Source organism: Mus caroli, chromosome 2, assembly GCF_900094665.2.
Source record: "Mus caroli chromosome 2, CAROLI_EIJ_v1.1, whole genome shotgun sequence".
Lineage (NCBI taxonomy): Eukaryota > Metazoa > Chordata > Mammalia > Rodentia > Muridae > Mus > Mus caroli.
The window spans coordinates 18657979-18673202 of NC_034571.1; the positions used below are offsets into that span (position 1 = coordinate 18657979).

At 41.1% G+C, this 15224-nt stretch overlaps 1 protein-coding gene across 2 annotated transcripts in view; it reads left to right on the forward strand.

Moving 5' to 3' along the window:
• Positions 1–15224, forward strand: part of Gad2 (glutamate decarboxylase 2) — a 67055-nt gene that overhangs the window by 43929 nt on the left and 7902 nt on the right. For both annotated transcript variants that reach the window (XM_029474674.1, XM_021151030.2), the window contains 4 exons: positions 1349–1465; positions 2807–2871; positions 6815–6893; positions 13236–13385. In XM_029474674.1, the coding sequence (XP_029330534.1) occupies positions 1349–1465; positions 2807–2871; positions 6815–6893; positions 13236–13385 (411 nt within the window). The remainder of the gene's footprint in view (positions 1–1348; positions 1466–2806; positions 2872–6814; positions 6894–13235; positions 13386–15224) is intronic.

The following is a 15224-nucleotide window of genomic DNA, read 5'->3' on the forward strand; positions in this document are numbered from 1 at the left end:
TGTCTCTGTAACTCCTTCCATGGGTGCTTTGTTCCCAATTCTAAGAAGGGGCAAAGTGTCCACACTTTGGTCTTCGTTCTTCTTGAGTTTCATGTGTTTACCAAATTGTATCTTATATTTTGGGTATCCTAAGTTTCTGGGCTAATATCCACTTATCAGTGAGTATTTCTTTGACTTACAAAAGGCTTAGGGTTTGATCCCAAGCATTCATAAGTGTGGTCAAGGCAAAAGGATCAGAAGTTCAAAGTCACACTCAGCTACATATGAAGTTTGAGGCTATTTTGAAAGGTATATGAGACCCTGTCTTAAAATACAAAATAGAATAACAATATCCATCAAAGAATATGCCCTTGAATTTTTCACAAGCCAGAGATTGCTTTTAGAATTCATTTTTGTAACTAATAGGCACAATGCCTGGTTTAGCAGTACATGCAATTACTATGTGCTCAGTAGTAATCATTGATTTTCATATGACTTTTTTTTTCCTGCAGTTTTCATGTATTAGAAAGGTACCTAGTAATATGAACAATAAGATTCAATTTTTGCTGCCACCTAAGGACAAGTCCTGAAAACACTAGGGTCTGTAAACCAACAGGACAATGAGAACGGCTTAGTGTGACTAGGTTGATTCTATCTATGATTTCTTCTGCCCCCTTGTAGCCATTTTCTATTATTTCAATCAATTTTCATGTAGCCACTGCTTACAAAATGGTTAGCCCCATGGGAGACTCTCCCTTCTAAGACCCTGAATAAATCACCTGAGCAACTCCACCTAGGAGCATGGGTTGGCAGAGTCCTTCCCACCCACCCCACCCCCCTTTCCTACCTGCCCATGCTAAAGGAGGAGTTAAACTCAGGTGCCTGGATGTGAAGAAGAAAGACTAGAAAGTGGGCAAAGTACATGAAAAGGATCAGTCAGTCTACCTAGAGTGTGCAAATGACTAGGGGACATCACTGGAAACCTTCAGTGCTGCTAACTGCTGCTGTCACAGGGCAGATGTCAGGGACAACTAACGGACAATTCAGCTTCTTGGAGGAGTCATTGATTTAGCCAATCTGGAGTGTTGACAACTCTTCTGATGATTAAAGCAATGCACATGGCAGAAGAGAGTTTCCATGTTTTCAATCAGCTCACTAAAAGAAGCCTGGACTTCTAGGGTGGTACCCATGCCTGTAGTTCCAGCACTCAGGAGGCTGACCTGGAAGCACTGTCACATACTGAGGCCACTCTACATACTGAGTTCCAAGTGAGACTGGGCTATGTACCAAGACCTTGTCTCAAAAATTAAATAAGTAAATAAGTTCACAGACCTGTTTTTACACAACTGGAGCTTTCTTGATTTTGTAGGGATTTGTTCCTTTCCTGGTGAGTGCCACAGCTGGAACCACCGTGTATGGGGCTTTTGATCCTCTCTTGGCTGTAGCTGACATCTGCAAAAAGTATAAGATCTGGATGCACGTGGATGTAAGTAACACTCAGCAACTACCCATTAAACACCTTTGCACGTTGTTTTAGATCACACTCATGGAATACAATTTGCATTCTCCCTTTCTCTCTCTCTCTCTCTCTCTCTCTCTCTCTCTCTCTCTCTCTCTCTCTCTCTCTCTCTGTTTGTCTCTCATTATATTTATAATGGTTGCATCTCCGCTTTTAAAGATTTCAGAGGCACAGAACTTACACAGTATGTGATATTGACTGGAAACAGCCTGAGATTGGTTATGCATTAAGGTTCCCAAAATGAAAATATTCTCAACATAGCCAGTACTTGAGCTGAACACTTGGTTCTCAATTCATTTATCCATAATATCTCTGAATAAAAATCACTCATACATATAGTCACACATATTTAGTCTCCCTTGTAGCTATAGTCAAAATTTACATTTGTAACAAAAACCCGTAGGATTATAAAATTCAGCATCAAGTTAGAAAATCATGTGTTCAGTGGAAAAAAATAGGCTTGCCAACTTAAAATTAGGAAATGTGAATTACCAAACTTCTAATATGTTAGCTTCGTGAACTAAGAAGCTGAACTGTATTTGAGATGCTTCGACATAAGGCACCAAAATATGAAGAATGTACACCATCATGTTTACAAGACTGGAGGAATTTAAATTGAGCATGTTATTTGGTGTAGCTTGAAGATCAGTTGCCCTCTGCAAAGTTCTTGCTAATGATCCGCAATGTGGCAAAATATTTGTGATGAACAGCCGATCACAAATCATCACCGACTGAGCACAATGTTTAATCCAGCTGATCATTTTTACTTTCCTTTTCTTTTCTTTTTTTGTTGTTGTTGCAATATCTTCTTCCTGTAAGTTGTCACACATCCAGGTGCAAACTCCTTATGCTATTGTAAGCATATACTGCAGATAGCATTAACATGGGTCATTCTGGCCTTCAACATAGAACCTGTTTAATGGTTTCCCAGCCCATCTTATCCACTCCAACTGTGGCAACCATAGGCTTTCTCATTCTAAAGTATGGGGCTTCCAAAGGGACAACTTTAAAACCACAGCAAGGGATGGGGAAGCTCTCTTTCTCCAGCTCATGTAGACTAGGGAAATGTGACACCAATTTGGCTCCATAATTATAAATATATAATGTATAATTGTAAGAAAGAACCAGAGACTTCAATCTTGAAATTTAAAGCCCTCACATTAGAAGATGTTCCACTGCTTTACTCAACATGGAACTATGCAGGTCATTTTCATAGGATGGCATTCCCATTAATATGGAAGACACCAAACTAGAAATCTAGGCCATAGAGGGTTGCTACAGTCTTCCTCATCTGTTTTGCTTTTTCAGGCTGCTTGGGGTGGAGGGCTACTGATGTCCCGGAAACACAAGTGGAAGCTGAATGGAGTAGAGAGGTATGTGTAATTTCCTAGTCTGTAATGTAGAGTGTTAAAAGACTACATAAAAGAGAACAGCACTCAACCTCTAAAGAAGGCTTGCAATGCCAACAAGACCACTCTGCCTGTATTTATGAGCCTTGCCTAAGCCTAAGTGAAAAAAAATATATAACCCATGGAGAATGTCTTTCAAAATTGGGGTGTGTCTCTAGAGTTCACTCCTTCCATCTTTGAATCAAACTCCATGATTTTAAAACCTGCAAGCTGTCCACATTTTTCTAGAGAGATCTATTGCTTTCATGTTACCATAAGAGTAGTATTCACAGCTTTAAAGAAAGTAATACATAGTTTTATCAAAGTAGGCAAGCACCTTGTCATTTGTAATGCTGGAAGTTACCTTTGGGATTAGATATAGCCAGTTGAGTTGAAGTAAGACATGCCAGTAACTTCATTTTCCTGGCTTCATTCCACCATGACCCTTTTCTAACATAGCTTGGATTGATACAGTAAGTAGCTTTTATTTGGGGCTAGTGCAGCAGACCATTGAGAAAGGCTGAAGAACACAAAGAAATTAATATTTGATTAGCATAAAACATATGGAGGACCAAGGGGGGAAATGCAGACTGCAAAATATGGCCTCGGGCTGTGCCTCTGCAACGCACCAGTTTTCCCATTACAGAAAGTCAACCAGGACAGCTACAGTTCTGAGTTCTGATACTCTGGACCACAGAGAAAGCCTTAATACATTAGAGGCTGCCAACTGCCTACTGCACCCTGCCAAGCAGCCAGATACTGCCCAGGAAAACCTTCACCCTGGCTCTGCCCCTAGATATCTTGGCACAAGTTCCATTTCGGGACTGGAGAAGAGGCTTCGAGAGCTTGGGAGCATCTGTCAGCACACAGAGAGGCCTGACCAGAGAGGATCTGTGTGATACCTGGCCTGATCACAGGCACAGAACCCATGACTGTTGATATGGGAGAGAAGGAGGCTGAGGGTAGAGCTAAGCATGTCCTGTTCAATTAGCAGAAATAAGCATGGAGAAAAGTCAGGACAGAGCAGCCAATCCCCATGCCATGGAATGACTGTTCCTGAGTCTGCTGCCAGGAGCCCTGGCTGAAACATAGCAGGGTTAAGTCACTAGCACTATCTTTGTTCTGATTGCAAGGCTCAGGGGTGAGGGGAGATGAGATCAGGTGAGCTTCCACCTAAGTTTAGTTAGAACCATACACACCTACCCAGAATTGAACTCATATGCTTTCAGAAGTGGCCAGTGCACAATACCTTCTATTCTCTGATTGTTTCTGACTGACAGAAAGTATAAGCATCTTTTATACTACCTTTAATGCCTCCTCACACTGCAAGTGCAGAGAACCATGGCACACCCCACCACCACCATCACTTGAAAGCTCACTAAATTACCTACCTGGAGCCTCAGAAAAACAAACACCCACACACACTTTTGTACTGAAGACTATTATTTGAGAGGAAAGCTCAGATTATTCATCTTGGAACATGGAGTCCATTGTGTTCTTGCTGCAACAATTCTCAAAATCAGATTTACAACTAAATTTACCAAACATAATAGCCAAAGATGAAATACTCAGAAATAAGGCCACTGCCATGTCATGCTTTGAGCGCGAAGCTGATGGTAACTATCCTGGAGTTTCTTAGCGTGATGTGCGCTCTCTTTGGGGAATAAGATCAAAGAAATCTTGGAAAATTGCTGGAGCACAGTTGTACGTGGGCTTAAGTTTAGGAAAGAAGTGTGCCTAAGTTGGAGAAAGAAATTTTCTGTAAGTATTACAAGTTAAAGCTTATGACTCACTCTGGAGGAAAAGGAAACCCATGCTCCATCGCTTCTCTGTGGTTTCAGGGCATCCCTGAGTGACATTCACAGCCTAATAGCAAAACATTGCCCATTGTCCTGTTTGGGAACAAACCAAATCCTTCAGACGACTCTCTTTCTTGCTAGCACTACCTTTCCTAGAACCAAGCATAGCCAAGAAGATGTGCTAGGAGCCTAAATACTCCAGAGCATGACTGACATTGTAAACCAACTCTTTAGTCCCTTCTTCTAGGCCGGGGATTTAATGGCTCTCTGAGGGTTGTAGTAAACAGAAGTGGCAGCATCACTTACTTGCCTTTGATCCTATTTGAGGGCCAAGGCAAGCATTCTGATAAGGAAGTTGGAGGAAGAAATGGTCCTTCCTAGAGCTCATCATTTCAGGCAACATGTGCCAGCCATCAGCTCTGGAGCTTAGCATCATCCAGGGAGGAGCAGAAAGGAAAGAAGGGAATTCCCTCTGAAGAGCAGAGATGTTTGGTAAATGTCCTTGGAAAAAAGTTAAGTTCAGTCTGATTGGAGGGTAGGGTATATTTGTGGCCTTCCATGAATAGGTAGGGCAGAAAAGTTGTAGAAATACAGAAATCCTGTCCATGGAGTTGGCAGAATATCCTCCACAAATGTAAGTCACCAGGAGCTCTGTCCGGATGCCATGGACCCCTGAGCTGGATTGTTCGTTGGCTTAAATAAGATCCGAGGTACAATAAGTACCATCATTCATCGTTCCTTCCCAAGGATCTCAGACCCTGATTGGAGAGTTAAGGGAGCAGCAAGCTAGGGCACTGTGGACACAGCTGCTATGAGCTGTCCCACTGCCTGCCTTCCTCCTGTGGGTTCTTTATACAAAACATCATGGTAAGCATTGAACTTGCTTAATAAATATGGAATTTTTGCAGTTGCCGTCTCTGGGCACTGAAGGGAGAGGTTGGAGTAGAGCAGTGCGAGTGAGGGAGAGATACTAGAGAACATGAATAAGGCTGCAGAGACACTTTAAGAATCAGGATCTAGGGACAAATTAAATTAAACCAAGTGAAGCCAAGAAGAGGAAGTACCAGGACAGGCCCAAGAACAGAGTAGATCATTCAGAGACCAAGAGGCAATCTGTGTAATGGAGACAGTAAAGGAAGGGAAGGGACACAGGCTGAACACAAGCCACCCTGAAGCATTGCTAGTCATGTGCTGTGGTTTGGGAAATTCAGCTTTAAGGAAAGGGGGTGCTGACAATTTAGGAACAAGAAAGATGGAGACTGTATATAAACAAAACTGTAAAATAATCCCAATGCCAAGGATGAGGGTAGGGGTCAGTTAAAACTATCCAGATTAAGCTAATTGTAATGATTATTAAAGAAATATGAACTGTGAACATAATGTGGTGTAAGTCTCTGAGATGTACCTCTTAGAGCCACAGTTACTGAAGGAACAAAGCAATGCATAGGAATGAGGACAAGTTGTATTGGAAACTTGGATGTAAGGTGGGTATGAGCAACCATATCCATAACTCCAGTACTCAAGAGGCAGAGGGTAACAACGTTGAATCATCATAGGCTTTGTAGTGAGATACTATTAAGAGGAGAAAAAAAAAAGTAAGAGAGGAAAAGGGGGAAGAACAGAGAGAAGATAGCAGAACCTCTCATATATGGGCCACATTGCTCAGCACACACATCATGTTAGAGGAGAGATGGTCTCAGAGGAATAGCAGAAGCTTCTGGAGGGACATATGAGGAGGACAAATGTCATCAAAGAAAGGACAGACAATCAATGCAGTAATGATCCCTCACACAGGCTACTGTGACAAAGTAAGAAGCAGGGATGATAGACACTCAAGGGTGACTCTTTCAGTGATCTGGTCAATAGTGGCTAAAGACAGGACTCTGAGTTGTGACCCAATCACCCTAAGGGCCCCTGAGACTGTCATACAGGCAGATGCATGCTACATTGGAGGTGCTGAGAAGGGAAAGAATGAAGGTTATTCACCATCCCTTCCTGGTGAACAATGGAAGATGGGGTGTCATCCTGGAGCAAGGGAAAAGGACAGCAAACTGGAAGCTCTGAGGGGCAGAACCTCAGTAGTCTGAGCCTGATGTCAGATGCCATCCTCTCATGTGATTGTCTTTTAGGGCCAACTCTGTGACATGGAATCCTCACAAGATGATGGGTGTCCCCTTGCAGTGTTCAGCTCTCCTGGTTAGAGAGGAGGTAAGCTTTCCCTGACTCTGGGGCCAATCCAAGGGCATATCTAACTTCTCATACAGAGGCTCAGGTACTCATGATTCCCACAGAGAGCCCTGCTGACCTCTCTTTAGTCAGATGCCTAGAGGGGAGAAGAAGACTGAACTCTCAGCCTTCAGAACTGAGACCTTGATTTCATCTGCATCTTTTCTTTAAACTCCTTTCCTCAGCTAAGAACCCTAGTGCAGAGACTTTCTATGTTCCCCTCTTAGAAAATTAAATCTATAATTTGTTTATGGAACTATGAGAAGTAGTTTTTAACCATAGGGAATGTATACATGATAAAGAATTAAAGTTAGGTGTTAGGATTTACATACATATGCATGGATATATATGCACATGTATATTATATATCTCATATTTAAATCTGAATATCATATTCCGAATGTAAATGTAATCCATCTGCATATGTATTTACAAGGAGAGTAAGTGAGGGCCACATTTATTCAAGGTATTTAGATGTTTGCAAAGTCTGAAATAGATTCTTGTTGGCCAACATCTCTACATCTCCCTTCATGGTTCCTGGATACAGTCATGGTCCTCACCTTACATTCATTGTTACACCATTAACAAAAGCAAAATAAAAGTCAAGTGTGGGGATCACACTTGTCATCCTAACACTAAGGAGACTGAAATAGCATTGCTATGGTTCAAGTCCAGCCTAGGCTACAGAGCCAGACCCTGTCTAGAAACAAACAACAGAACCAAGCAAATCAAAGAAAAGACTAAATCGAGGAGTGTCAGCTCACCCTAATTAAATGTTATCATGTTAAAGTCATGACGCTACATTGCATTATCATGACTTTTACATATTTAACTTTACTTGCTTTAATAATATTTCACTTCTTTTAAACTATATAGATAAATTTAGACTCACACAAAATCCTGTTATTTAGAGGTAAATATCATTACTGTCTTTAAATATATTCTCCTACAACTTTATGGGAATGTGTATGTTATATATACATTCATTTTCATACATTCAAAATAAAATTGTTACTAGGTATGGTATATACACGCATTCTGTATTTACCCTTTTAGGATTAACATGATTATTTCAAATTTTTACTTAATTATTGTCTTTTAGTATCCTATCACATAACATCTAGTCACTTGATAAAGTCCTTAAGCATGTATCTTTCTCACTTTTCTGATTAATCATCCCTTTAAGAGAAATTTCTGGGTTGAAAGGCATGGTTACTTCTTTCACTTTTCATTCTTCTTCATAGGTACTAATTTAACCAGCATGTCTTCTGTGTCTTCTTCAAATAAATTAAAATCTGAACACAAATTGAAGACAAAATCCCCTACAAAATTCGAGCATCACATTGTAAAATATCCCTTGGGACTGGTTTTCTTTCTTTTTTTTTAAGATTTGCTTATTTAATGTGAATACATGTTTACTTTCTTCAGACACACCAGAAGAGGGCATCCGATCCCATTACAGATGGTAGTGAGCCACCTTGTGATTGCTGGGAATTGAACTCAGGGCCTCTGGAAGAGCAGTCAGTGCTCTTAACCACTGAGCCACCTCTCCAGCTACCGGCCTAGTTTTCAAAGAGACACTCAGTTAATTTGTCATCATCTACCCAATCCCATTACACCTCAGCAGCACTACTTGAAAGGAAAGTGTAAATCTTTGTTATTGTGTCTCAGCCGGATGTTTGGTAGTGGTTTGCATTCTGTCACAGCAAGCCAAAAGGAGAACTGCAAGTCAGATGAAAACAGGCCAACCTGGATCTGGTTAGATGCCTGCACTGGAAAGAAAGACCTGACAAGTTGATGCTACCTAGGATATAGCCAAGACACATAGTTATATCCAAAATACTCATTGACAGTTCCAGACATCAAAGTGTCTCTCTGCCTCAGATGAAAGGGAGAAGACAGACTGAACCAGATACAGGCTGTGTTCTATATACTAGAACAGTTGGTCTCTTCTGAAAGGGGTTTGCTATTAATTGCTTTTCTCATTGCTGTGACCAAATACTTGATAGGAGCTATTTTAAGGGAGGGAGGGTTTACTTTGGCTCACATTGACAGTCCATCGTGAATAGAAAGGTATTCAGCAGACCAAAGTATGGCATGTGGCTGGGATATCTCACTGCCTCTAGTCTCTGCAGAACACAAATGCACTGGTGGAAGTGAGGCTAAGCTATAACCCTCCATATCCACCCAAGTGAGTCATTTCTTCCTAAAGTATGCAGTCTCTGAAAACAGCACTACCATCCGGAGAACCAAGGTTTCAATCATGTGCCTATGGAGGGATGTTTCACATTCAAACCATAGTATTCTTTACCTGGCTTTCAGACACTCTTGGCTATCTTCTAACACAAAGTGTAGACAGTTCAAAACTTACTGTAACTCAACAGTTTCAACATTGTCCCTGAAAGACCCACAATGTGAGGACTCCCCCACGTTCTGACTCAGGAGAGGCGACACCCCAAATCACCCACAAGAAACGGTCTTGCTGTAAACTGCAGGAGGATTTTTATTCAAGAGCGCTCTCGGCCCACGGTCATACACCATGCAGGGGTAGAGGACCGTGGCACCCTGAGTAGCTGGGTAAGGGGGTATTTAAAGGANGAAACCACAACTCAAGGAAGTGGGGAGGGCATTGTTGGAAAATACCAAAGATACCAGTTAAGAGTCCCAAGGAAGTGCAAAGTCTCAAGAGTCGCAAGGAATACCTGGTAATTGTGCAGGTTATCTCTCAAGACAGTTTCTAAGAGCCCCTAACAATAGCACATTTGCATAGCGGGATGGTCCGGCAATGGTCAGGGTGAGTTTCTTTGAATGAACACTCTTTGAACCCAGGAAGCTGGTGGGTGAAAGAATGTAGCTATCTGTTTTATGATTAGCATACCTTGGAGCATTGAGTCACAGAGGTCGCATTCCCAAGCCTGGGCCTAAAGGCCTAGAATTTTGTTTTTACTTTGTTATACTTTCATCCCAAAGTCTCTTTAGTGACTCAAAGCTATCCCTCAACTGTGCACCTCTGAAAACCAAAAGACCTACAATGGCACAGAGTAAAAGTTCCAAAGGGGGAAGAATGGGGACACAGCAAGGAAAGGCTACATCAAAGAAAGGCTAACACTGACCAGGCTAAGGTTCAGCTTGAGGAGACAGGCTCATTCCAATTATTGCTAAGACTTGTGAAAAGAACATGGAGCTTCAATATGTCCTATGCAGAGTTGATAAAAAGTAAGCCAAAATGCCATTCAAAAAAAAACCACCAATGAGATCAAAGAAGTATAAATTCAGCACAAGGAAGTGGCTATCTCCACTTGCCACTGGTTAGACCCCTCTGCAGTGTCTGCATGTCTCTTGATGCCAAATCATACATGAGACCTCATCAAGTAAAACTTGTCACAGTAAGGAACTGTTGGGGTCGGCCTGCAGCTCTCATGTCCGGGTTCGAGCCTAGGAGGCATCTTGGAGCTGAAAGAAAAGGAATCTAGGCAGAAGAGAGAGAAATGGAACCAAGACAGGATCAAGGCTCAACTTTAATGGCGGTGGACACACTGTATAAAGGAGAGGGGAGGCCCATTCCCAGTCACGCCAAATTTCTTGTGAAGTTGTCAGAACAGCCTTTTTAGCAGGAACTCAAGAAATTCACAGTTCTCAGCTAACTCCAGAAGATCTTGGAGAACCGGTTCGGTTCGGCCTCAGGCAGGTAGCAGGCAGTGTAACATCAAAGGAAAATGATGAGAAGCAGCACAGCAGGTGGCTCCGCCTCAGTCTGAACCAGCCTGGCTAGGCTGAAAGAGGTTACAAGGAACATTTTATAAACATCTACAATTGATTATTAACATGGGAGTGCCCAGCCCACTTTGGGAGGTGCTCTCCATGGCTCTCTATTTACTTTTTTACATAACCTAGGACCACTTGCCCAGTGTGGCACCTCCCTCATTGGGCTGGGCCCTACTATATGGATCATTAATAAAGAAAATGTCCCAATGACTTTTCCTCAGGCCAATCTGATGGAGGCATTTTTCTTAACTGAGGTTTCTTCTTCTCAGGCAGATGACTCTAGCATGTGTCAAGTCATTAAAAAACTAACCAGCTCACACACTGATATATATATATATATATATATATAATTAAAAATAAAAGTAAATACAAGAAAGAAACAGGAAGACTCTAATCACTCTCTCAAATCCAAGAACATATGATGTTCTGACCACACACACACACACACACCCCACCTTTGGAATATAATGGAAATACATTCCCAAAAAATTGCAGTAAATATTCTGTGGTGAGGAAAAAACTTCAGTTTTAAAAAGGTCAAGATATATATTGATGAGAGTTTAAAACAAATCTTGGCATTCCAAGGGATTGTTGAAATCTGTTATACACTATATTATCTAAACAACAAATATTTAATGTTCCTAAGTCTATTTGAACCTGAGACTTCCATTTTGAGAAGTATCCATGTATTTAGACTCATTTGGAAAACAGTGGTCTTTGACTGTATTGTTGCTCAGAACCAGAATATTATCTCATGAAAGCCTTGTGTGTATAAACCTAGATCACCATTTGCTTCCATAGTGAGCCTAGTCTTTCCAGTATCAGTCATGAACACTGAAGGCTGCAAGCTAATCTTTCCATTTCAGTTGGAGCTGATCTGACCGATCCACCATCCCATAATTTCCTCCATTCTTTAGTGCTGATCACAACTATTTTTAAGCTCTTGATGCCAGGGAAAAACTAGTACAGAATTTTTGTGATCATGAAACAATATAGAAGTGCTTGCTATAATGCTACATCTTACTAGACTGTAAGGGGAATTTTCTTTTTCAAATTCAATGCCTTCCTCTTGCTCTAATACAAACACATTATATTTTTGTTTTATTTCAAAGTTAACTATGGAGTTCATGTAATGTGAAGCCCAAGCTGAAAATAGAGTCAATTCTATTGTCTACCAAGTGTTCTGTCTATATTGTTCTGAATTTTAGTTTGGATAACCTTTTTAAAAAGGTTCTCTCTTCTTCTCCAGCTCAGTGATCACATTTTGGTCTTTTCTTCTCTTGTCATGAGTCACAAGAGAAAGAAAACCAAATGTCAAAGCTTTTATGAAATCACAATTACACAGTAGCTGACAGAAGAGTCAGAAGCTTCCAGCAGATGTGATAAATGGAATCGTGGTGGGGTTTCCAGGAAGAGATTGGCGGTGCCATTGTAGTCAGAAGCATGAGTCACTTGCTGTTCTTTGGAACAATCACTTGGCTGCTTATTTCTAGAATAGGGTTATCGTACTTGGGCAAATTCAGGGCCACTGACAGGAAACTCTCCTTTGCAACTACCACAAGCAACTAAATGTGAAAATGTAATCTCTAAGCCTGACCCTTAGGAGAGGAACAGAAGATGGGAAAAGTTGCTCATTTAGGTTCAATCCAGGATTGCAGCAGCTTTGGATAATTTTTGCATTCTAATATATAAGAATAAGAGCAATGAGCTATTGAATAGCTCAAAGTCTGAGCATTACAGGGGAATGAAAGTGCTAGAAGAACCTTAGTAATTGCATTGGAAGAACCAGTTAGGCCTGGAGAGACGAGACAAAGGTTAGGCATACTGGCTAATCATTCAGAGGAGCCAGGTTTGACTACCAGCACCCACATGATAGTTGACTATTTGTATCTCCAGTTCCAGGAATCTAATATCCCTTTCTGGACTCTTTGGGCACTAATCCACATGGTGGACAGACATACATGCAGGTGGACAGACATACATGCAGGCAACCTGCCCACACACATAAAATAAATCTTAAAAACCAAAGAACCTACAAGTTTCTGAAGCCTCTTCCCCCCCCCCCTTCTTTTCTACTTTCTCCTTTGCCTTCCTCTTTAAAAGGGTGATCTTGCTATGTAACCTTGACTGGCGTAGAAGTCGCTGTGTAGACCAAGGTGACCTCAAACTTGCAGCAATCCTACCTCTACCTCCCAAGTATTGGGTTTCTGAAATATTTTAACTACAATAAAACTAGATCAAGATAATCTCCCAGAAAATGAGCATCACCCTTTGAATTTTATTTATCTACATATTATTATAAATGTATTTCTTAAAATTAAGAAAACAAAAGTATAAGTGTGTCCCTCTGGTAGCACTCCACCTGAGCCTTCATCCCACAAAATCAACCCATGATGCTTGCCTGGACAGTCTTATCCAGTATTTTTTTCTGTTTAATTCTTGCTGTGTTCTTCTTCAAAAAGATACAAGAAAATTTAGCTTTATGATTTTTCTTTCTTAACAATTACCCACAGTGCCATGCTAAAGAGAGTGCCCTGAATTTTCTCTTTGCTCCTGTAGGGACTGATGCAGAGCTGCAACCAGATGCATGCTTCCTACCTCTTTCAGCAAGATAAGCACTATGACCTGTCCTATGACACAGGAGACAAGGCCTTGCAGTGTGGACGCCATGTGGATGTCTTTAAATTATGGCTCATGTGGAGAGCAAAGGTAAGCCCAGGCCAATTAAAAGGCAACTAAAGAAAAGAAAACCTGTCTGACAAACTTTTTAAAACATGATTGCTAAATGAAAAGTTACTCAGGGAATTCTTTTTAGCTCTGTGTCTGCATGGCTGCATTCTCCATGGACAAGAGCATAATTAACCCACTGTTTGTCTCCTCTCACATCCTAGGGTTTCTAAAGCTTCCTCAACTCAAAGACCCATTTAATGCATCTATAAAAATCACCTCTTACTGTTGTCATCCTCATTGTTATTTGGCTTATTTTATTCACCCCCTTCTCCATCTTGTTTGATGATCTGTCTTGATGACTGATTGCCTGAGTAGATTTGAATGTTTTAGAAGGAAACCAGAATGAAAATGCCTACCATGACCACTTAATTCCATGACCACTCCAGTGGATGATTTCTAATGAGAAAGTAATTTTCAAAACTCCAGAAGTTCCCAGTCCTTTGTATGGGGTCCTGTGTACTTCAAAATTTACCTGGATTATGGTCCTTCCTCTACCAGCAAGGTCATTTCTGTAGGTCAGAGGCTCTATTTTATTAGTTTATTCTCTGACTGTTTTATGTGTGTATATAATCAAATATAGTCACACTTGTCCCTCTACCCTTTTCTATCCCTCCTGCCCTCAAATCTCAAGCACAAATTCCACTTTCATATCTTTTGTTGGGGGAGTGGCTTTGCTTTATGAGGTACATGGCTTAATTTTGACTAGACTCTCAGTTTACAAGTCACAAAATCAAACAATGGCCAGAGCTACCTACAGACACTACAGAACCTAACTGAAAAAATTCATATCATGGAAAACAAAGGAAAACAAGCAAGGGGTAACTGAAGAGAAATCAGGAATGCCCTTCCTGTGTGTTTGATCAAGAGGCCACTACACATCTGACTCTGTGTTTTCACTGTCTACATAGTAGGCAATAGGCTCAGTCCCACAGGGTGATGTAAGCAACTTATCAGCAGGCATGTTCCCTTCCAGGAAGAAGGCAGGCAAGGGCCTTTGTAAAGAGGTACAAACTGTGTCCTCAGTAACAAACTGTTCTAGAAAATTCTTCTAAGTAGAGGCATGTGAGATGGCCAAGAAGGAAAGAGAAAATTTTTTACTGATAGAGAAAGTGTAATCCACAAGTGTTTTGTAGGATCTTCTTTAAGCCTATTCTAAACAGAAATACAAGCTTAAGTGAAAGGAAAAAACAAAACAAAACAAAACCAACTCTGAGATGGTTCCCAGGAATAGCATGTCCTCAGGCAGTCCCCTTTATATTTAGCCCACTGAGTTTTCTCAAACTGTTTGGAAGTGTCACCACTGCTTTTGGGAAGCCTTTTACGGGTAGTGTACACTGGGCCCCGATTCTTTTGACCTTGACAGCATCCCCCCTCCCCTGTCAGCCTTGAAACCATGTGTTTATAATTCTTACCCTTGGGAGCAGAAGGGTCATTGTAAGTTTATGACCAGCCTGGTCTGTAGAGAAAGTCAGAAGTTAGACAAAGGTATGTGGAAGAAGACCCTATCTCAAAAAGCCAAAAACAAAACAAAGCAAAAGTTAAGAGGCTGCTGAAGACATATAAGCAGCTCTCATTCCTCAACATAAGATTTGGTCACAACACTTTAATTTGGAGGAGGAAACATCAAGGTCATATATTGTAGTGGGTTCTAAATCAGCCTTTACAAAATTTGTAGGTTTATTTTACTGATGAATGGAAGTTGCAAAATAATAGTTGACAATGTGCTGCTCCAATCCAATTGCGCGCGGGACCTGAGACTGCATTAGTTAGGGAAGCAGAAACCGGCCTGAGTAGGGCCACAGGCCTCATCCTGCCGGA